The 22332-nt window shown below is 37.8% G+C and overlaps 1 protein-coding gene across 2 annotated transcripts; it reads left to right on the plus strand.

Moving 5' to 3' along the window:
- Positions 1–9: 9 nt before the first annotated feature.
- Positions 10–20665, plus strand: RBM18 (RNA binding motif protein 18). 2 transcript variants are annotated; one of them, XM_004453899.5, is made up of 6 exons: positions 10–113; positions 1125–1253; positions 11031–11157; positions 14646–14732; positions 16393–16478; positions 18645–20665. In XM_004453899.5, exons 2-6 carry the CDS (start codon positions 1141–1143, stop codon positions 18802–18804), a joined length of 573 nt encoding a protein of 190 aa, XP_004453956.1. In that variant the 5' UTR covers positions 10–113; positions 1125–1140; the 3' UTR covers positions 18805–20665. The 2 variants fall into 2 exon arrangements, with proteins under 2 accessions (XP_004453956.1, XP_004453957.1); XM_004453900.5 differs by having other exon boundaries at positions 1135–1253.
- The last annotated feature ends 1667 nt before the right edge of the window (positions 20666–22332 follow it).

Below are 22332 nucleotides of genomic sequence, written 5' to 3' on the forward strand. Positions count from 1 at the left end.
GGCAGTCTGGTTGCGGGTAGTGTTGAGGCGAACGCGTACAGAGGGCGGTGGGGCCGCGGAGTCGGGACCTGCTCTTGGGACCTGAGCCGAGGGGACGAAACTGAGGCCACGAGGTGAGTGTGGTCTCCGAGTACCTCTACACTTCGGCGCCGGCCCTGCGAGGCGTTGTAGAGGAGACCGGCTTAGCTAGAAGGCTTCTCAGGCCCCGCCCCGGATTGTCCAGCCGCTTGCCCGGAAATAATTCGAGTAATAACCCCGCGGATCTGAGATTTCGTGGCCGCGACCAGGCTTGACCTCGTAATTAGCTTTTAAGACCAAGTACCTTTGCTACTCTAGGCCTCAGTTTTCCAAAATGACTGCTTCCAGGGTTGTTGGCAGCTCATATGGGTGAATAGATGTAAAAGCGTTTGTGAATTGTTAATCTAAGGGGTTATCGTCCTTGCATACTCAAAGGATTTTGATAGTCCCGTGTGGTCTTGGTCTTGTTTTACACTTTACCTTTCCTCAAAAAACCCTGTGCTGAACTGTCACGTATATTGTCTTATTTTAAGCCTCACACGGACCCTTGAGATAGGAATAATTGTGCCCATTTTAGGAAGGAAGAAGAAACTGAGGGTCCGAGTGGAGAAGTGGCTTGCTTCATTCATTCATTCAATAAATTTCCCAAATTGCCTCTTCTTGCTGTATTGCCTCTTCCATGAGGATGAGATGTACTGCTGCTCCTCCCCACCCCCACACACACACCCTTCAGTGCCTTTAAAACTCTCTTTCTGGTGATTTCCAAGACCTATTTTGGGTGACAGTTGTTGGACTGCAGTATCGTGTAGTAATAGAGACTTTGGACTTCTGCCCAGTCAGCCTCTGGTTTCAGAAAAGGAAAACTTTACTTTTCTACGCACAGCCACACCCCTTTCACCTTAAAAGGCAGTTTCTAGGCTCTAGCTGCCAGAGGAGCTGTCCCAAGGGAACTGGTGCTGGGAGCCTTGTGGCGGAATAACTGAGGACTTTGAAGGACTGCCCAGAGGGCATGCCCTCCTTCAATAAATGTTTGTTGAATTGAATTTAAAGTCTTATGTTCACACAGTGTTGCTCCTCTCCTGCCTGAATGTTCACATTTCCTTTAGTATTTCATAGAGATTGATGGAAACAGAAACTAAAACTCTTCCCTTGGAGAATGCATCCATCCTTTCAGAAGGTTCCCTACAGGAAGGGCACCGGTTATGGATTGGCAACCTGGATCCCAAAATCACAGAGTAAGTCTAAGTCACCTTTCTTCATAAACTGCAAAATTGGAAATTTTGCAGTGATGATGTACAGAAGAATTTTCAAGGAGTATAGGCTATATATTTGACCCTTATGTTTTAATTTATCTTTGAAGGGGATGTGATATAATTATTAGAATGTGGACACAGACTTGGGTGTCCTTTAACCTATATACTTCTTTTTTCTTGTCAAAGTTCTTCTCCCGTTTCCATCTATTTGAATCCATGTACCCAATGGCTATAGATAATTATTTTCTAGGATCACCTTGGGCATACTTTTGTTTCCCAAAATGAAGGAACAAGCAGAAGTTTCAATACCTTGGCAAAAATACAAAGAGATAACACTGGACTACAATTCATGAACATATGTTAAGTAGCTGTAGAACCATAGAGAGTCAGAACCGGAAGGTATCTGAGAGATCAAATCCCAGGCCCATTTGTTTTCTTTCATTCATTAAATGATTTGAGTACCTACTGTATGTCAGGAGGAATGCTAAGCAATTTTCAAACTTTTTAAATCTGAGAAACGCTTTCTTAAAAATAATCAGAAGCTATGTGTATAGAAGAAAAGCTTAGGCCATCTCTGTTTGAACAAGGAAAGAGGTGCACCCAAAGCTTTTGTCAGTGCCACCTCTTTTTTTTTTGGTAATCCCTCATGAAATTCCATGGAATTAATTGGGCTTCATAGAGCACACTTGAAAACCACTGATATAATCTAGGTCTCTTATCTGACAATTGAGGAAACTGAGGCCTAAGAGATGGAAGTGCCTTGCCCAAGTTCACAAAACTATTTGTATTGTCCTGACTTCCCACTCTTTCCATCACAGCCATTATAGTGGAAAGGAATTTCCTAGCAGAAAGAATTGAGAGGTTTTTATTTCCTTCAATTGTCTGATGGTGAACGGTGGTGGTTGGTGGCAGGGTGGTAATATATCATCAGTTCTAGAAGTTGCTTCTTTCATAATAACATTGAAGGCAAGGGGAAAAGAGACAATGGAACCCTCTTAATTAAGGGTTCCATTGCTACCAATCATAGCTTATGACTGATGAAATATTCAATATTATTTCACTTAATTGGAATGAGAAGAGGAGTATATAAAGGTTAGGATTAGGTGAGAGGAAAAGGGATGTAAACTAATAGATCAGAGTCAAGACAGCAAGTTTAGTTCCTTGAATCTGCCTCAAGCTCAGATCAGCTAAATGTAGGTACTTTGGGTCTCTAGAAATTATGAAGGTATTTATGATGTGTTGCCCCATAGTATGTTAAGTTGACCAGGGGGACCCTGAAAAATAGACTGTGTATTTATTTCTCTTTTATGATTCATGGCTTTGAGGCTGAATTTGTGTAATGCTTAACCTCTCAGTTAATGTGTATTGCTCAGAGAGAAGCTGTTTCCATCATCAATGGAAACTCCCAAGTTAGTGGTTTCCATTCCCACCTCTGCTTATCTGAATATAAATCTGAAGCATGGACACGGTGTTCATTATGCTGTCTGCAATTCGCTGTAATGTGACACTTGTTCTAATTGTGTCCTGCTGTTTGACAGGAAGATTCAGATGGGTGTTTGCCACCTCAATTTATGTCATAAGTTGGAGTATATGAGTGTTATCTTCAGTTAGAGCAGTAACAAAAACATGACATCAAAACTTTCCCACTGTTCTTTTTACATCACACCAACGGTAGACATAGTTACTAAACTACAAACCACTTCTTTTACAATTTTCCCCACTTCTTTTACAATTTTTCTTCCATGGAGTCCTTAATCTAAACATTTGACTATCAAATTTATTAAGTAGGAATAAAATTTCCTAAGACTATAACTACCAATCATAGCTTTTGGTTAGCATGAAATATTCAATATTATTCCATTTAAATTTCCTAACTATAGCAAAGAAACCTTACATTTTAGTAAACTTGGGTAGGCCTTATCTTGTGGAAATTTATGATTTCCTTCCAAGTTTTTTAAATCCATAAATTTATGGATCCTCTCCCCTCAAGGTAGATAACCATGAACCTAGACTAATTATTAAATTATAATCATTCCCAAACATTGAAAAGTTACATGATATAACTTATGTGAAAATATGGTACCTGGTTTGTCTCAGGAAATATCAGTTGAATCCGAATCACTAAATTTCTAATGACTCTTGACAGAAGTTTGCAGAGCATCCTCCAGTTTTCATAATTTAAACTCACTCCCTACCCACTAATTGTTGGTAGTACCTGCTGTTTCCCCACTCAGTGGGCAGTTCTTATCTCTCTTTCCTATGTAAATCCTTACTCTTTACTGTCCTTCGTTATCTCTTCTAATCTAATTTGATGTGCCTCCTCTACAATTGTTCTCATACCTCTTATTAGAAGACAAACCATAGCAAGTATTTACTGTTGTGAATGTTGACCGGTATGTAAAACAGCTGCAATTCAAAAAATTGTTCCACTCAGTTTTTCGAAGTTTATTTTTGTAAATAGTTTCTAGTCATCCTTTGTGTGTGTGCCTGTTAGTTATTAACCTGTGTCCTACTCAAGTTATACTAAATTGTCCACCAGTCTCCTCTCAACAGAATATGCATTCCTAACTGTCAGTCTAGTACTTTTCTTTGTTTTGTTTTGTCTTTATTTTTGTATCTTTTTGATTGTCTAGTACTTTTAATATTCTGCTTCTTGTTTATTTGTCTTTACTTTGTGTTTGGAATACTGACTGTTTTAAGGTTAATGCTACATGCCAGGACTATTCGTATGACTAGATATATCTTAGAGATTTTGATTTGAAGGAGTTATCATGTACTCCTATTAATGGAGGCAGCAGATTCTTTTTTTTTTTTTTTAAGATTTATTTATTTATTTATTTCTCTTCCCTTCCCCCTCCCCACCCCAGTTGTCTGTTCTCTGTGTCTTTTTGTGTCTTCTTTGTCCACTTCTGTTGTTGTCAGTGGCATGGGAATCTGCGTTTCTTTTTGTTGCATCATCTTGTTGCATCAGCTCTCCGTGTGTGCGGCACCATTCCTGGGCAGGCTGCACTTTCTTTCGCGCTGGGCGGCTCTCCTTACGGGGCGCACTCCTTGCACGTGGGGCTCCCCTACGTGGGGGACACCCCTGCGTGGCAGGGCACTCCTTGCGCACATCAGCACTGCTCATGGGCCAGCTCCACACGGGTCAAGGAGGCCTGGGGTTTGAACTGCGGACCTCCCATGTGGTAGACGGACACCCTAACCACTGGGCCAAGTCCGCTGCCAAGGCAGCAGATTCTCAACCCATGTTCTTTCTACTGTGTTCTCATTCCTTTCAATGGCATTGTACCTTATAATTCTTACTTACAAAATGAGAAGTTCACCTAAATGACCTGGACACTTCTTATAACTCTAATATTGTATGAGTTGGTGTTATTTAAGCCTGTAATGACATGGCAAGATTTTTTTGTCCTATTATTTCCCCTATTTTATAGGAAAACAAAAAGATAAGTGACCTGGCTCAGTTCATTGAATTAGCTAATGATAGTACTAATTTCTCACTGTCTAATTTAGCCTCTTTGCACAAATATTCTAATACTCCAGATAATTGAACAGGTGTAACCTAAAGTGTCCTGTTCTAAATTTAAAAATGCAAGGGCTTCTTTAAATTCTCTTGGGACCTAAGTCTACTTAGGAATAAAATACTTCCAAATATCATTACTAGTGCCATCAATAGAGAAGCCAAAAATATAGTGCCCCTGACTTCATCTTTTTGCCACACTATAGTTTCCTCTAAAAAAGCTAATACTAGCTTTTACAAATATTGAATATGCTGTGTAGAAAGCCAAATTAAAAGCCACTGCATTATGCATAGTTTGTGGATGTATAAGTTGATTTTATGGTGATAGTTAATGTTCTGTATTGGTCCTAAAATAGGGGTAATAGGATTATGGTTTGTTTGGGAAGTTGTATTGTTTAATGGTTATGAATATAAACATTTAGTTAGCCCAAAAGGATTTTTTTCTACTTTTTATTATAGAAAATTTCAAACATGTGCAAAGTGCAAAGTAGAGAGAATAATATAATGAATCACAATGAAATTTTCACCTAGTCTCAACCATTATCAACTCATGGCCAGTTTTGTTTCTAAACCCAAACCATTCTCTTCACCCTCATTATTATTATTTTTTTTAATATTATTTTTTTTTAAAGATTTATTTATTTATTTAATTTCCCCCCTCCCCTGGTTGTCTGTTCTTGGTGTCTATTTGCTGCGTCTTGTTTCTTTGTCCGCGTCTGTTGCAGCACGGGAAGTGTGGGCGGCGCCATTCCTGGGCAGGCTGCACTTTCTTTTCGCGCTGGGCGGCTTTCCTCACCTGCGCACTCCTTGCGCGTGGGGCTCCCCCACACGGGGGACACCCTTGAGTGGCACGGCACTCCTTGCGCGCATCAGCACTGCGCATGGCCAGCTCCACACGTGTCAAGGAGGCCCGGAGTTTGAACCGCGGACCTCCCATATGGTAGACGGACGCCCTAACCACTGGGCCAAAGTCCGTTTCCCTCACCCTCATTATTTTGAAGCAAGTCCCTGCCTGACATGAAATTATTTCATCTGACGATATTTTTGTTGTTGTTGTTGTTGTTGTGTCATCTTGTTGTGTCAGCTCTCCCTATGTGTGGTGCCATTCTTGGGCAGGCTGCATTTTCTTTCATGCTGGGTGGCTCTCCTTATGGGGCACACTCCTTGCGCGTGGGGCTCCCCTACACGGGGGACACTCCTGCATGGCAGGGCACTCCTTGCGCACATCAGCAGTGCCTATGGGCCAGCTCCACACGGGTCAAGGAGGCCCAGGGTTTGAACCGTGGACCTCCCGTGTGGTAGGCAGACACCCTATCCACTGGGCCAAGTCTGCTTCCCTGACAATATTTTAGTAAAGATCTCTAATGGAATGGATTTGAATCCTTGCTCTATCACATAGTAACTCTATGACCTTGGGTTATATTATATTATTAATACTTAACCTCTCAGAGTCTCAGCCTTCTCATCTATAAAATTAGGATATACAAGTACCTAATTCATCAGATTGTTATAAGGATCAAATTTGAGTATCATTGTAAAACATTTAGAACAATGCCTAGCAATGGTAAACACTCATTAACAGTTAGCTTTTTTATTATTTCCACAAACTTATTATCATTCCATCACTAAATATTAAATGAGTACTTAATATGTAACTGACATTGTGCCAGCAACTTTGGTAGCCGAGGAGAGATCATCATTCATAGATGACTTCACCACAATCCTTTTCTGGGTTGCCAAGGATAAGATATACTAAAGGACACTGATCCATTTCACCTGGCTCTTCTCTAACAGATTGAGCAAAGTACAAGACATGACCCCAGCCCTCAAAGCCTTTGTAGACATGTAGAACAATTTCTTTGTTAAACAATGCCAAAATCACTTTTTAAACAGTAGGAAAACATAACTTACAAAATCGTGCAGGAGAGAATATAAATCACAATGTAAACTATAATCCATGCTTAGTGACAGTGCTCCAAAATGTGTTCATTTGTAACAAATGTTCCACAGTAATAAAGGATGTTATTAATATGGGAAAATGTGGGAGAGGTAGAGAGTGGGGCATATGGGAATCCCCAAATTTTTTATGTAACATTTACGTAATCTAAGTATCTTCAAAAATAAAAAATTTTAAAGTATATTTGAGAAAACAGTAGGAAAAAAGAGATGAGAGAAGTCACTAAGCATCAGAATAGTCAGAAAACTTATAGTAAATAAAAAGAAAACAAATTTTATTGCTACTAACTCACAGTTGAAGCTGAACAAAGCATTTTCCTTATTGACTTTAATTGCTTCATCTACAAAATGGATATGGATTAAATGATTACCAAGATTTTTTTCCAAGACTAGCATTCTTTGGTTGTAGTTTTGTGGTAACAAATCAAATTTGTATGGGTCAAGAAGAAGTATGAAAGAAATCAGAGGCAGTAGAAGTTCTCATAGAAATAGCATTCTAAGTGGAGGGGGAATCAGAAGTAACAGGTATGGAAGTAGGAACAAAAAAGAGTATTACAGTGGACAGAATATCAGGAAGATCTTTTTAACTAAAGGGAAAGCCAAATGTTAAATGGTAATAGAAACAGAAGATGGGTAGATAGAATACTATCACATTAAGACAGGGTCTTTAAAAATTATTCATACAAGTTTGAATTTTGTATAGAAGAGACCCTTTACAGATATTAAACAGAAGAGTGGTATTATAACTGAGAGGTAAACTAGAATACAAATAAGAATAAATGCATGAGCATGAGAACAATGTACTTATCCTTGAAGAAATCACTGTTTCCCCCAGCCTATTCCTTATTTTTCCTTCATTGCATTTCCTTCCTTTCATGCCTTGGTTTGCATGAAACAGCTTTTGCTTGCTTAAATTTAAAACAGAGTAAGACCATTTAATGTAGTACATAATACTAAAAGCATGGACCATAAAGACCCACCTCATACTAACTTCTATAGATTTGTAAAGAAAATTTCCCCTCAAACAAATTGTGTCCTAAAAACAAATCTTAAATGTCATTTCATTGGCTTCCCATTGCCTACAGCATCAAATTAAAAATCCCTAGCTAAGCATACAACAACCTTTATGACATGTCCCCTGCCTGCCTGTTCAGTCTCATCTCTTACTGTCTACCCCCACTATTCCAGTAGATGAGACTTATTTCTTTAATTTTCATAGCAGCTTTTTTCATTATAGCAGAAAACAGTAAATAACCCAGTTGTCCATCAGGAATGAATGGATAAATAAACCACATATATCCATACAACAAAATACCATCCAGCAACAAAAAGGAACAAACCACTGATGAATCAACAGCATGGGTAAATCTCAAGAAGCAAGCTAGATACAAAAGAATATATACTGTGTGATTCCATCTATATAAAATTCTGCAAAATGTCAGTCTGTCGGGACAGAAAGCAAAATCAGTGGATGTCAGAGATGGAGCAGGGAAGATGACTTCAGAGGGGCACAAGGGAACTTTGGGGATGAGGAAATATCCCCATCATGGTTACATTGGTGTCAAAACTCATTGATTCATACACTTCAGAGGAATGCAGTTTTTTGTATATAAATTTGGTTGAGACTCTTTTTCATTTTTAAGTCTTTTGCACACGGTATTCACTCATACTGAACTGCTCTACTCAGATACCACCCCTTTCATGAAACATTTCTTGACCATCACCTTTCCTGCACAATTAGTCCTTCATGTGTATGCTTATGTATGTGCCTCTATATGCAAGTATCACACTGTTTTGTAATTGAGCACATACTTCTGTCTTCTAAACAGAATGGGATCTTCTTTAAGGCAGAGACCTAGTTTTTATCTGGATAGCCCAAGTTCCTATTACAGTTCTTGACACATTGTAAGTGTATTTTTAAACATTTGTATGAATTCTGTGCCAATAGACAAGAAGGATGTTTTAAAGACCCATTATAGGAAATACTGATTAACATGCAGAAATAAGTTTAGGAATGGAATTATTAATTTCCCTGTTCCCGAAGGCTGCAGGGTCCACATTTCATTAAGTAAAGCAAGCCCTCTGATGGTGAGCTCTCCCATGCTAAAGCAGCAGATAAAAGTGCTTGCAGATGTGAAAGCAAGAGTCTTCAGACTTTTTTCACTATCAGAGTTTGCAGTTTCCATCTCCAGGAAGCAAGATAGTAAACATTTCATTCCTTTTGTTTCACTGTTCCGATAATTTCAAAAAATTATCAAACAAGTAAAGAAATCCTGGAGAAGTTGAAAGACACAGACCTAAGCAGATGTTCCTGGAATCTTAAGGTCACACTTCTCAGGCAGAATGTGTTTGTTAGCTTTTCAAAGAATAATCTTTTGGCATGTTTTCTTCTAAGTAAATTAAAATTCATTTCCTAGGAAATGCCAGTCACTTTACCTTCCTGCTTAAATATTAAGCAGAATGGAGCTAACGAAAAAGATGACCAGCCCACACTGCCCTTAGGTTATTGTTTTAAGAAACAGATTTGACCCACCATTCTATGGCAGCTGGTGCTGTTAAGATTCGAATGTGTGCTGTAAGTGGAAGATGCAGCTGTGAATTAAAGACCCTTGCAGAGAGGTGCTTCTAACTCATCCTTCTACACATTTGAGATGCACCCTTGCTGTAGTACTATTCAAGAAATCAAGACCAGAAAAGTGCACTTGAGGTGTCTCCATTTTCTCTGAAGGGTCAGCTCCCACATACTCACTAGTAGTTGAGGTCTCCAGATGGGAATTGAGAAAGTGGGGGAGTCGCACTTGTTTCCCTTTCAAACGGGTCCAAAGACCGCATTAATATCCACAATATGCTTCGGGATCTTTGCATCCTGCCCCAATACTAGATCTGCATTGTATCTTCTTTGCTCCACTCTGTCAGGTACTTCATCCAGGATAATGGTTTGCTTGTTGATGTGCATTAGTATCAAATTTAGTATAGCTTATGATCCATTTCATATCTTTCTGCCTCCCAAAGGAGAGTCTTACTCAAGAATCAAATCTTAGAGTTTCTCCTAGAAAACAATGTGAATATAAATGTAGCTGTAATGACAACTTTACTGACTCCCTATGGGGTAGAATTCCCAGTAATAACAGATTTAGCATGTGGGCTGATACCTTTTTAGTATCACAGGGACAGCATTGTTTAGAGAAAGCCTTGACTCCATTTGAATAGCACGGAGGATGCCAGGAGGAAGGCCAAAGGAAAAGGAAGCAGGAGAGCTGTTGGTTTGTCTCACCCTTACATCAGATGACAGGAAGTCGGAATTGAGATTGGCCACAGCAACCTGTTAAGGCCACATCTGTTTGAATAACTTAAAAGCTCTATAGAGACCAAATAAGTTTAAGTAAGGAATCCAAGAAGAGGATGAAGGCCAGGGTGGCAAGAAAGAGCTTTGAGTGAATATCCTGCATGAAATAAATTTCTTCCTTGGACATTTATATTTACTTGACCATACCCCAGAGTATAGACTCTGTTAAGGCAACTGGCGTTGGTTAATATCCCATGGCTGAATGATTTGTAGGAATTGTCCAGGTTCTCCTGCCCTGTGTGAGTTCAGTCTCACTCACTCTGTGGTTCCACATCATCGTAATGTTCAGTCACATCAGGATTAAAATTCTCAAGCAGTTATGGAAGTGCCACTAGCTGTAGTTTGGTTTTTGGCAGAGTTTCTCACAAGTATGAACTACGAAATCTAACAGGAAAGTCTTCCAGCACTTTTTTTTTGTTTGTGTGAATGTGTATGTGCCTGCTACTTTTTTTTTTTTTTTGCCTCTGTTTGTTTGTTTGTTTGTTTGTTTTGCCTCGCTACTTTTTTTATTTTGAGATAGGATAGACTGTGGTTTTGGAATGTGTGGGTGTGTGTTTCTGATGGAATTATACTTATTCACAAATACTATGTCATTGCCAAGAAATTAAAAATAAATCGACACTATTTTGAGCTTTTCTCCAAAAGAAAAACAAATGGTACTTATGGGCCAGGCAGCTGTTTGGTATATGTGGTTTTTTTGTTTAGTATTTTTGTGTTGGACAGATATATAGCCATGACAATTCTAATTCTCATTTCAAATAGAGGCAAACAGCTCTGTTTGTCAAATAAACTAACACGACAGTTTGGAGGAAAGCAGAAGGCACGGGCACAAGATTTTATCCGTGGAGTAAATTATCTCATTATTTTTATGTCACCACTTGAAGCTGAGTAGCCTACAAAATTTCCAGAACATACTCATGGACTTCTTTCTGCACAGATACCATCTCCTCAAGCTCCTCCAGAAGTTTGGCAAAGTAAAGCAGTTTGACTTCCTCTTCCACAAGTCAGGTGCTTTGGAGGGACAACCTCGAGGGTACTGTTTTGTTAACTTCGAAACTAAACAGGTAATTGAGTTCCTTCCCTTTCCATAATACTTACAGCCTATATCATAATTATCTGTGCACCTCTTTCAACTGCTAAAATATCAGTTCCCTCTGGGCAGGAACCACGACTGATAATTCCTATAGTGTCTACTTTAGTAAACAAGTGAATTAATGAACAGCTTTCAAAATTAATCCCCCTAGGCTCAAGGTCTAAGGTAGCTGACCTACTTTTCTGACCAAATGTTTTGGAATATCCACATTAAGCACATGGACATTCTCCTCCCTGTTCTGTTTTGTTTGTTCCTTTAGTGGCTGGCCAACAAAGCCTTCTTTTCTTTGAAAAGTTTTACCCTCTGGTACAGAAGTCTTGCCTGCGATGAACCACCCACAAACTATTTTATTTTGATTTCTTAAAAATGTACGCTTATTCTCAATGTCTCAGAGCAAATGCTTACAAATTTGAAATATATGTAGAGAAAAAGAATGTTCACTTTCAACCATGATACACACACTCACACATACACACACACCTTCTTGTATTAAAATTTTAGTTCTTGGGGTGGATGTGCATTGATAAAGAAATTGAGTACTATTAAATATAGAGATACTTTTTAGTACTTTCTGTAACTTAACTAGTCATTTGTAAGAATTTAAATCACTTATCAGCCACTACCCAGAAATAATCACTATTAACATTTACTTACAAATCTTTCCTCTTACTCTCTTCATATTCATAAACACATATGCACACTCAGGGACACAGGCAGTTTATAACACACAAATAAGATCACACTATCATGATAGTAGAGTGCATTGAAATTTTTCTGTCATCTAATACACATCAAACTAACATTCTGTATCAAGATATTGTGATGTTACCAGTTTATACATATATAATAATGCATTGATCTTTATCTTTAAAATGTGTGCATTCTATTTTATGTAACTTAGACCTTAATTTTAAAAACTAATCATGGGAGCAGAGGTGGCTCAAGCCTTTGGGTGCCTCCCTCCTACATGGGAGGTCCCAGGTTCAGTTCCCCACGCCTCCTAAAAAGAAGACGAGCACACACGAACAGACAGAGAGAGCAGACAGTGAGTACAAAACGAGGGTGTGGAGAAGAGAAATAAAAAAATAAATCTTTTTTTTAAGAATTAAAAAAAACTAAGCAATGACATTTTTTTAAAGATTTATTTATTTTTATTTATTTCCCCTTCACCCCCCCCTCCAGTTGTCTGTTCTCTGTGTCCATTCACTGTGTGTTCTTCTGTGTCCACTTATATTCTTATCAGTGGCACTGAGACTCTCTCTCTCTTTTTGTTGCACCATCTTGCTGCATCAGCTCTCCGTGTGTGCAGTGCCACTTCTGGGCAGGCTGCACTTTTTTCACATGGGGTGACTCTCCTTACAGGGTGCATTCCTCCCACATGGGGCTCCTCTATATGGGGTTCACCCCTGCGTGGCACAGCACTCCTTGCGCCCATCGGTACTGTGTGTGGGCCAGCTCACCATGCCAGTCAGGAGGCCCTGGGTTTGAACCCTGGACCTCCAATGTGGTAGGTAGACACTCTATCCATTGAGCCAAATCTGCTTCCCTAATCACTGACATTTGATGACTGCACAATATTTCATTATATGAACATTCAATAAGTTATTTGACTATTCCCCAATTGTTAGCTATTTAAATTGTCAGCAATGATTCACCAATGTAAACTACACATAAGAATATCTTTATAGCTGTAACTATGTGCATATTTACTGCATTCATGGAAATGGAATAGAATAGCATGGTCAAAAGCCATGCATATTTTCTCTTATTAAAACTGCCGAATTGCTTTCCAGAAATGGTATACCAAAATGTTCTGAGACTGTGAGAGTGTCATTTCTCCTTAACAGTGCTGGGTATTTTTATATTTCCTATAATTTTTGAACATATGATAGGCAATGAATGATACATTATTATTCTAATTTTTTAAAGTTTTTTTGAGGGAACTTAAAAAATGCCCTTTATAGTCGCATTTTTAAATACTTTATTCTTCCTTAATAATAAAGTGTAATGAGGATTCTGGAGGACCCCTAAAAGTGGTAATCATATTGGGGATAGCTGTTGGTGTAAAAACACTGGACTAGAAATCAAAGCCTACTTCTGTTTCTGACTCTTTTGTTTATTAACTTTTTGGGCAAGTCTCTTAACCTCTTTTGGCTTCAGTTTTTCTCTGAAATGAGATTTAAAAATACCTACCCTCATTACCTTGTAGGAAGTTGGGAGAATAGATGAAGGTACAGGCAAAAACAGTTAGAATTTGATAGTATTTTTGAACACATGAATTTTGAAACAACATATAGAGATATGAAATTAGTTTTTTAAACATTTATCCCCTCCTGGCATTTTATGACTACTGATGCTACAGAATTATAGAGTGCCATGAGCATTCTAGTTCACAAAAGAAACTTAGAACAATAAAATGTCTCATATATATCTTTCTAATTTTGTGTGCTATAGCAAAGTAAGAATGCCACTGAATATCTATTGCCTGACCTTGAATGGTATTCAGTAGATAGCCATTCAACATTTGCTGGCAAGCTCTGAAGGAACAAGAGAATCACCAACAAAACCAGATAGGAATGCCTACTGATCTTACACCCTAGCTTTGATAGAATCTCCCTGCCTCCAGGACTTCCTCTTCCTCTCCTGTTCCTTAAGGGTTTCTTCAACCCCAGTAGATGTGGGTTACACTTGGCTGAGTGCCTTGTGAGCACAAATAGAGCAAAGAAGGTTTGGCAGGATAGGAGAGTACAGCCGGTTTCCTGGGAATGACCTAGAGTGACTATTACCCAACTTCAGGAATTCCTTTCAACCTTGTTGCTTCTATATCTGATGGTGGAAGAGTCAGTGAACTTTTGGTTCTGGAAACCAGGTGCATAGATCGACTCACACAAATCCCTTGCTCTCTTTGACTCACTCCTGCTTTTTCCTGCCTAGTTTCCTTACTGCCATATCCTTTGAGACCATTAATGTTTCTCACTTTCGATCCAGGTAGTAAGCACTAGTCCATTATAGTCCCAGGTCCATGGGAGGAGTACAGGTTCTTGACTTAGTAAGTGCTACTCTAACAGAAGTCTGTAGAAAGGTATCATCCAGTAAGAACAATTTTAGCTAATGTTTTTAAGTGCTTACCATATGCTCCATGGTTTACATGCACTCTTTTTGAATCCTCACAACAGCCAATGAAGAACAAATCCGTATTTTACAGTTGAAAAAGCTGGTATTCAGAGAGATTAAGCGACCTATCAAACATCACACTGCCAGCAAGTGACAGCCTGTCATCTGGCAGACTTCAAAAGCCTCCTTTTTGAAAATTCTGCCTTTTTTATTATAAACCTGCCATTTATTTACCAAAAGTAGTTTGGTTAGAAACTCATCCATCAAAGCTAGTGAGGCCTTGTGAGTATACATATAGCTAGTTAGACATTTGAAGTTTTGGCTAACAGTCTCTTTCCTGGACAGGAAGCAGAACAAGCCATCCAGTGTCTCAATGGCAAGTTGGCTCTATCTAAGAAACTGGTGGTGCGATGGGCACATGCTCAAGTAAAGGTAAGTCTAAGAGACTAGAAAGACTACATCAAACCTCATCCTTTGTGAGTTTACCCATTTGCATCCAAGCCTTTTCACATCTGGAGCATCCATACTTTGGACTCCTACTTGTATTTACCATGTGTGTTGCCAGATTTTTCCTCTGAGAAACATCTCAGGAGGGATTAAGTTCCTTTTTTGTTTCTTTCCACATGCCCACAGATCCTGTTTTTGATTGATTTTTCCATGTGACTGATGTGTATACTCAGACCTCTATCATTTTTTGTTGTTGTTGTTGGAGGGTTATTCTCTGGAGGAAAAAATGTATTTATTTTTAAAATTAGTTGCTTTAGGCATTATTAGATTCTTCCCAGCCGCTCAACTCTATGGAGAGTTTGAATATGTTTACTCTAAAAGCTTAAGAAATGGATAGTCTGTGTGAGAATTTAAAGCACAGTCATCTCCTTACTCCAAAGATGTTGAGAGTGGGTTTGTGGGACTTTGCAGTGTCTGTATTGTCTCCAAACTCTGAGAAGTGGGAAGTGCCTTGTTCATCCTGTAGTTGGTCTCTTGGGAGAATGCACTAGAAAAGCTAAGACAATTAAAAAAAAAAGAGTGGCATTCTGTTACAGGTTGGCATAGAACTGGTGAAGTGTGTGGACTGTAGCAGTCCCTTTTGCCATAGGGTCTTGATAAATCTGCTTGTGGAAAGATTTGTGACAGCTAAAAGTTGAAGCTTCAATCTTCAGCTATAGGAGCATGATTTTTGATTGGAGATTCTCTATCCCCTACCCAAAAGTTTCCCAGTAAAGAGTCACAGAAATTACACAGACATTTGAGTTCAGCACCCAGGCTGAAAAACAAAAAGCTCAGACATTTTGGTTTTTCAGGTAATCACAGAGTCTTCTCAATTTCTAGTATACACTGCCTTAAAAATAAAAACAACAAGGAGACTTACCAAATGCTTTTTCACTCGAAAGAAAATCAAGTCTCATTTGCCAAACTGGCTGTCATTTTCTAGTTCTGCATCTCATTGAGAATGCATGCAAGGGAAATCATCCTTCGTTCCTTTCTTTCATTTGAGAATCTCTATGCCTTGCAGTTCTCTTTTACAAACATATTTTTGGCCAGCAACTCCTGATCGCTCTTTAACATTATATTTACGTTCTACAAAAAGTATGCAATTATCTGACATCAGATTAAGCTACTCTTACTATAGACTGTTTTCTAGATCAATAACTAGAAACTGTTACTATCCTTTCTTCTTCACTCCAGCCTGTTAAAAGTTTAATGTTTTGCTTGGTACTTCACAAAATCTAAGCATTTTAAAGTGTTTTGAGTAAAATAAAGTAAATATTGTAAGAGCTGATATGTGGCAGTTAAAGTAAGAATGTAAGAGGGCAATCCTACTATGTATTTGTACATCTGTGAATTTGAAAGTTCTTTTCCTACCAAATAAGGAGGATAGATTAGGTAACTTCTCAGCTTTTTTCCTAAGCTTGATAGCTTTTAAGCCAAAGCTATGGGGAATTTTGCATTAATTCAAAATGTAAAGCAGCCCTAAAATTGTCTAAAAATATGTTGACAATACATTAATGGGGTTGGAGCTTCTGAACTGTGTGTTACACTAGAGGGCTAATTTCTACTCAGGTGAGGTAATTTCCCTTTTTCTTACATTCAGAGATATGATCACAACAAGAATGATAAGATCCTTCCCATCAGTCTTGAACCATCCTCGAGTACTGAGCCTGCTCAGTCTAACCTAAGGTAAGACAATGTACTTTAGAAAGACAGAATTATTTAAGAGCTTGAGTCACTTCTTCATTCCAGGTCTTCATCCATACCATAATAAATCTTCAGAATCTTAATTTAGAATAGAATATTTGACATGGTGAGAGGTGCGTTTGGTTCATATCCAGAATGTACACATTTCTTCCCCTCATGTCCTTCCTCAAGATGGTGTACTTATATAAAATTCATTCACTCAAAAATTTTGGGTGCACCTACCATGTTCCAGGCATTATGCTTGGCACTGGAATACAGAAGTAAATCAGACACAATCTTTACCCCACAAACAAGCCTTTTAATAAGACTTTGGGTCACTGTGTTGTCTGTCATTATACACTTAATTCCTCCCCAACTATGACTCCCCTTATACAAAATTTTAGTTTGCAAAAGTTTAGTTCTAGGTACCATTTTAGCAGTTTTAACAGTTTTGGTTCCAGTATGTACAAATTACATAGTTACTTCTTTTGAGTTAATTCAAAACAGAAGGAATTAAGGGTTGGGTAGAGAAAGGGAAGAAGATTAAGTGGCTAGTTGAACAGAACTAGAATTTTTGTTTCATTGTAGCCTAGGAAGAAGTTTTAGCAATAATAATATCTATAGCCAGGATTTGTTGGCTTTTTATGTGCTAAACACTTTACCTGCTATATAATTTAATTCTCATAAAATTCTAGGAAAAATACTGTTACACACATTTTACTTGAGGAAACTGAAGTTTAGAGAGATAAAATACTTTCCAAAGATCATGTAGGTAGCAAATACAACAGTCAGGATTCAAAACCAGGTCTATTAGACTTCAAAATTTAGTCTTTTAATTACTACTTTAAAGAAACTCCAAGCTGTAAATGTAGGAATACACTTCCAGAGTCTTCCATGGGAGGTGAAGAAGATATATGAAGGAGCATCAATGACACACAGGGATCAGAAATGAACACTCAGTCAGGAAAGTGATGTGTCTTTGGATGGAGGACCAGAAAGAGAAAACAAGAGGCATTTTTTGTATATTTTCTGCACCAGAGTAAAACAGATTTACAAGCATCTCATTAAACTGTATGGAAAGATGGTCCCAAAATGTATTCAGGTCAGCTGGGAGTGGTAAAATTGTAAATTGAAACTAATTTTATAGTTTCTATAATTTAAGTTAAATGCCACTGACTTTTCTTAATTTTGTACTGCTTTTATTGTTTTATGTGCCTGGAAATAAAAAGAGAAATTGTAACAACTTTGATAGATTCACTAAGAACTTATATCCACTATCCTGTTTTCCCCATGTGATTTGAACTTCCTTGATCATGGATTGGTCTCCATGGGGGAAGGAATGACTGCACTTATATTTGTTGATCTTTATGTTACAATTAACATGTTAAGTTTCTTATTGTCTGTTTTTTACTCGTTTATTAGGTTGCCTAATGTTTTCCTGTTCTTTTTTTAATTCAGAGAGCCTCAGCTTACATCTTTCTATTACCAATATCCCTAATTAGAGAAGGTTATTTCCCTGTGACTCATACAAAATGAATGGTAATCCCATTTACAAAGAGATGCTAGAAAGCATCTCAGTAATACCAAAGTGCTTTTTCTATTATAAATCTTTCTCTTTTTATTTCTTATCCATGAAAACTTATGGCATGTACAGCTGATATATCCCTTTTGAGAATTTCTAAAAGATCATATATACACTCCCATCCAAGTTACTCTTCCTAACTATAGACCACTGACAGCCATCAAGAATGGAAAATAAAGGCAGTCACGGGTCAGAAAATATCACTGCCTGAGCGTTTTGCATTCTCACCCAGGGATAACAATGATCCCAGTCAGAAGGGAATTTCTCACAACTTCTGCAGTGTCTTTTCACCCTTGCTCTCTAAAAAAGGGCTGCCGGCCTGAGGGAGGGGAAAAAACAAGGATTTTGACACTCATAACAGTGCTGGACTTATAATAAAAATTTAATAGATGATACAGACTTGATCTCTTTGTTACAATGAGATCATTAGTTACCTTTTTCTGTCTTTCATGTAAATTGTTTATAAATTCATATTTGAATATCTTGTTGCTTCTCTGATCTGCATGAGAGGGTAAGGAAGATTAAATATGCAAGTATTTTCTAAATGCCACCAGGCCCACTCTGTTCCTCTGCTATCTTTTTTCTAGTGTCACTGCAAAGATAAAAGCCATTGAAGCAAAACTGAAAATGATGGCAGAAAATCCTGATGCAGAGTATCCGGCAGCACCTGTATATTCCTACTTTAAGCCACCAGATAAAAAAAGGACTACTCCTTATTCTAGAACAGCTTGGAAATCTCGAAGATGATGGTTGTGAATTGCTGTAGCAGCAAAAGCAAATTGGTCTCCACACCTGAAATCTTCTGCCTTTGTACTTTGTAAATGTGAATGGTACTATCCAACAGAGCACAATCACATGTTAGACTTTGGTAACATAACATTTTTGAATTTTCTTATGGATGTTTCTTCCCTGAAGTATGTGTGGAATTGAGCATCATCCAGAATAAATAGGATTGTATCCAAAATTGTGATTTGAACACTGGGATGCTCTAGTTGGCTGGTTTGTTTGGATTTGTAATTCCAGAAACATTATATAGTGTGCCAGAGTGAAAGGCAAACATAAAAAAATGTTATTATTTAAATCAGGAAACTAAATTTATTAATGTCATTCTTACCAAAAAAAAGAACATTGTTCTGTGCTCAAGTGTCTTTAAAACATAAAAGAAAAGTAAAAGGGGGGAAGTGAGAGACAGATTTTAAATCATGTTCAGAACTACTGTTCCAGAATTTACCTCCAATTGGACTACAAAGAGAAAGTTCTTGGCAAAAGGGAGCTGGTTCTTTGAGCAAATGTCATGATAATCTATTTTAAGAATTATGCTTATTTCAAAATCCCAATTAGGAAAATATGTTGTATATCTTAAAATTGTTTGCATCAACAAAACTGTAGAATCAGATTTAGCTTTTTATACTACAATGGAAGTTCTATTTGGAAATCCAACTTTTATTCTCTGACAATTAGTTTTGAAAAAAATAATCCCGCCTTCTCTAATACCAAATGTTGTTATTAATGTAGGACTTTTAAAATTGCACTTATTGCATGAGGTTGTTTTTATAGCATGAGAATGTTCTATTTGGAATTGTATCATGGTCAGCCTAAATAGACAGAAAAGCAAAATACCTTTAAAACCTAAAAGTTGCTATATTGGTAGCTGTCAAACATATTATTTCCTAATAATTGTGTAGGGGTCTGAGTAGAAGAGGTTGAATTGTCTTGTCAGGGGTGCTGGGGTGGCATGCAATGGGCACAGTGAGTCAATGGAGGAGGCACTATTCAGGTACCAAGATTATAGTGACCTCATGTTTTGTGTAGTTTTAAAGGCTTTAAAGATTGCATGATTTTTAAATGATTCTTTATTCATAGAACATACTTCTCCTAGATGCTTTTTGCCACTTTGAACATTCTAGATGTAACAATATAGAAAAGTAATAAATGAACAGATTTGGGGATGTTTCTGTCGGGTAGTTTTGGTCAACTTTGGTGCCACGTTTGACAGACTGTTTAATTGGGCAGCACCATTGCTTTTTTACCAGGTAAATTGCTTTTTGACTTCAGGTTCCATTCTTGGTGATTATAGACTGTTTACCAGTAACCTTCCTAGCAAGAGGAAGCTTTCATTATAAAAACTTAAGGCTTCCTGTGAGCATAAATGAATTTAAGACACTTGAACCAAAACTTCAGTGTAGTAAAGTTTCAGAACACACATGACTGGTTCAGAGAAATTCTTGCCACCTTTCCCAAGGTAAATCTTTTCAGATATCTTTAGATATCAGATACTTTCTGCATTTATTAGCTTTGTCTATGATGCAAGTAACTCTCCTTCTGTTTGGGGAATAGTTCAGGGAGGTGGGAGCACTATCTCCCATTTTTCTGGTGATTTCTTGGTGTATAGAATTCACCATTTTATGCTTAAGTCCTCAGAGGGTTACAGTGGAGTAGGACTTAATCAAAATAGTCTTCTATTTTTAATAGGAATTTAGAAAATACTTAACTTTGAATTATATAGAGTTGTTTCCTTTAGAAACTAGATCTATTTATTTGTATTTAAAGCAATGTTTATTATTTGTACCAATTCTTACTCCTCTGTGTGAATAAATGCAAGACAGTGTCTGTGTGGTTGTATCTTCTCTCTCTCTCCCTCTTTCTTGTCTGTTTACTAGAATAAAGGTTCCAGCTCTCTGGTGAGGTTGTTTCTACTCAGGACTTTGGGCTGGTTTGATCTGGTGGAGCAGTGCTTCTAGGTTTGCTACTCTACAGAGATCTCTGGCTAGAAAGCAGACTTCAGAGGTAACCCTAATTTTCTCCAACCTCCTTGCCTGCCTATGTCTATTGTTTGAGATTAGAAAAGAGAATAGCTCTTCTTGTTGCAAGTGTAACTATTCAAAAAGAAGTTGTTAATGGAAGTCTGAAAGTATGACACCATACTGATTCTCTTTCAAAAGAATCAGCTAAATGTATATGTCATAAGTAGTGCTGAAAGCAGTCTGATGAAAGGTTTGTAAAATTTAATTATTAACTTGGTTGACTCGAGGTCATCTGTAATAGGTGAAATCCTTTGGTTTACAGTTTTGCTAAAATTATGTCTTAATTTTTATTTATACAAGGGTGAAGAATTAAAGGAAATATTCAGGAGAGGGGTATGAAATATCTTCTTAATCTCAGTTCCTGTTTTCTCAAATGCAAAATGTAACCCTAACATTTATACAAATGCAAGCTAAATGCCTTCTTTGTACTTGTGAGGAAACAGGTCCAAAGAGTTTTGGCATCATGTATGTCCAAGTTAAAATTCTAGCCCCAGCTATGTGAGTAGTTTAATCAGGACTCTTTCAGTTCAAGTGACAAAAACCCTACTCCAACTGCCTTATTCTGAGGTTATGGCTCATGTAAATGAAAAATCCAGGTGTTCAAATGATATGGTCAGGAATCTGTGTATCTCTTGATTGTGTTTTCCTTCTGGGATGGTTTCTTCCTCAGTCAGACTCAGGGGTCTCTGGAGAGAGACTTGAATTCCAAGTTAAAAAATATATATATCTGTCAGTCTATCATTAGTCATCCCAGGGTTACAGTCCTATCTATATCTTCTTGCCTCCACATCCAGTGTTACTCACAAGGATTACTGATGATATAGAATGGCATTTTATTTTTGATGTGCCCTGTGATCTTTTTAAGCTAGAAATATTAAAAATTTAGACTTGAAAATAAAACAAGGAAAGTAAGTTTGCCTTTTCTGAAAACAGGTCTCTTCCAATTGAGAAGCTTTCTAGTGAGTAACCTCATCAGAAGGAAAATATTCAAACATAACCTTCAAACATGTACTATATATCCTGAGCATCTGCCATGTGCCAGGCAAGGAGGGTATAAAGTTGGTAAGGGAATGTCCCTTGGCCATGTGCCACGATAAAAGGAAGATTTGAGAGCTGCAGAAGCACAGAGGATGGGCACCAAACCAAGCTCGAAACAGGAGTTGAGGGCATAGATGGTTTTCCAGAGGAAGCAACACCTGAGCTGAGCATTGAAGGATATTTATACATTAACCAAGCAAAGGGTTTAGGAAGGGTTTTGGAGGAAGAAGATCAAAGCCCAATGAAGTGAAAGAGCTTGAGATTTAATCATAAAAGGAGTTAAGATCCCAATACCTATACCTATAGGATAAACCAGGCATATGAGGCCTACAATCTGTCCTCATATACATTCCCTCCCTGACTAGATTAAACTGCTTGTACATCTTTTTTTTTAAAGATTTATTTTTATTTATTTAATTCCCCTCCCCTCCCC

Source organism: Dasypus novemcinctus, chromosome 8 (assembly GCF_030445035.2).
Source record: "Dasypus novemcinctus isolate mDasNov1 chromosome 8, mDasNov1.1.hap2, whole genome shotgun sequence".
In the NCBI taxonomy this organism is placed as follows: Eukaryota; Metazoa; Chordata; class Mammalia; order Cingulata; family Dasypodidae; genus Dasypus; species Dasypus novemcinctus.

Excerpts from the sequence above, each read along its gene's own strand:
- RBM18 (XM_004453899.5), top strand. The coding sequence starts at position 1,141 with ATGGAAACAGAAACTAAAACTCTTCCCTTGGAGAATGCATCCATCCTT. Across the intron at positions 1,254-11,030 it reads CTGGATCCCAAAATCACAGA|ATACCATCTCCTCAAGCTCC; the intron begins GTAAGTCTAAGT and ends CTTTCTGCACAG. Across the intron at positions 11,158-14,645 it reads TTAACTTCGAAACTAAACAG|GAAGCAGAACAAGCCATCCA; the intron begins GTAATTGAGTTC and ends TTTCCTGGACAG.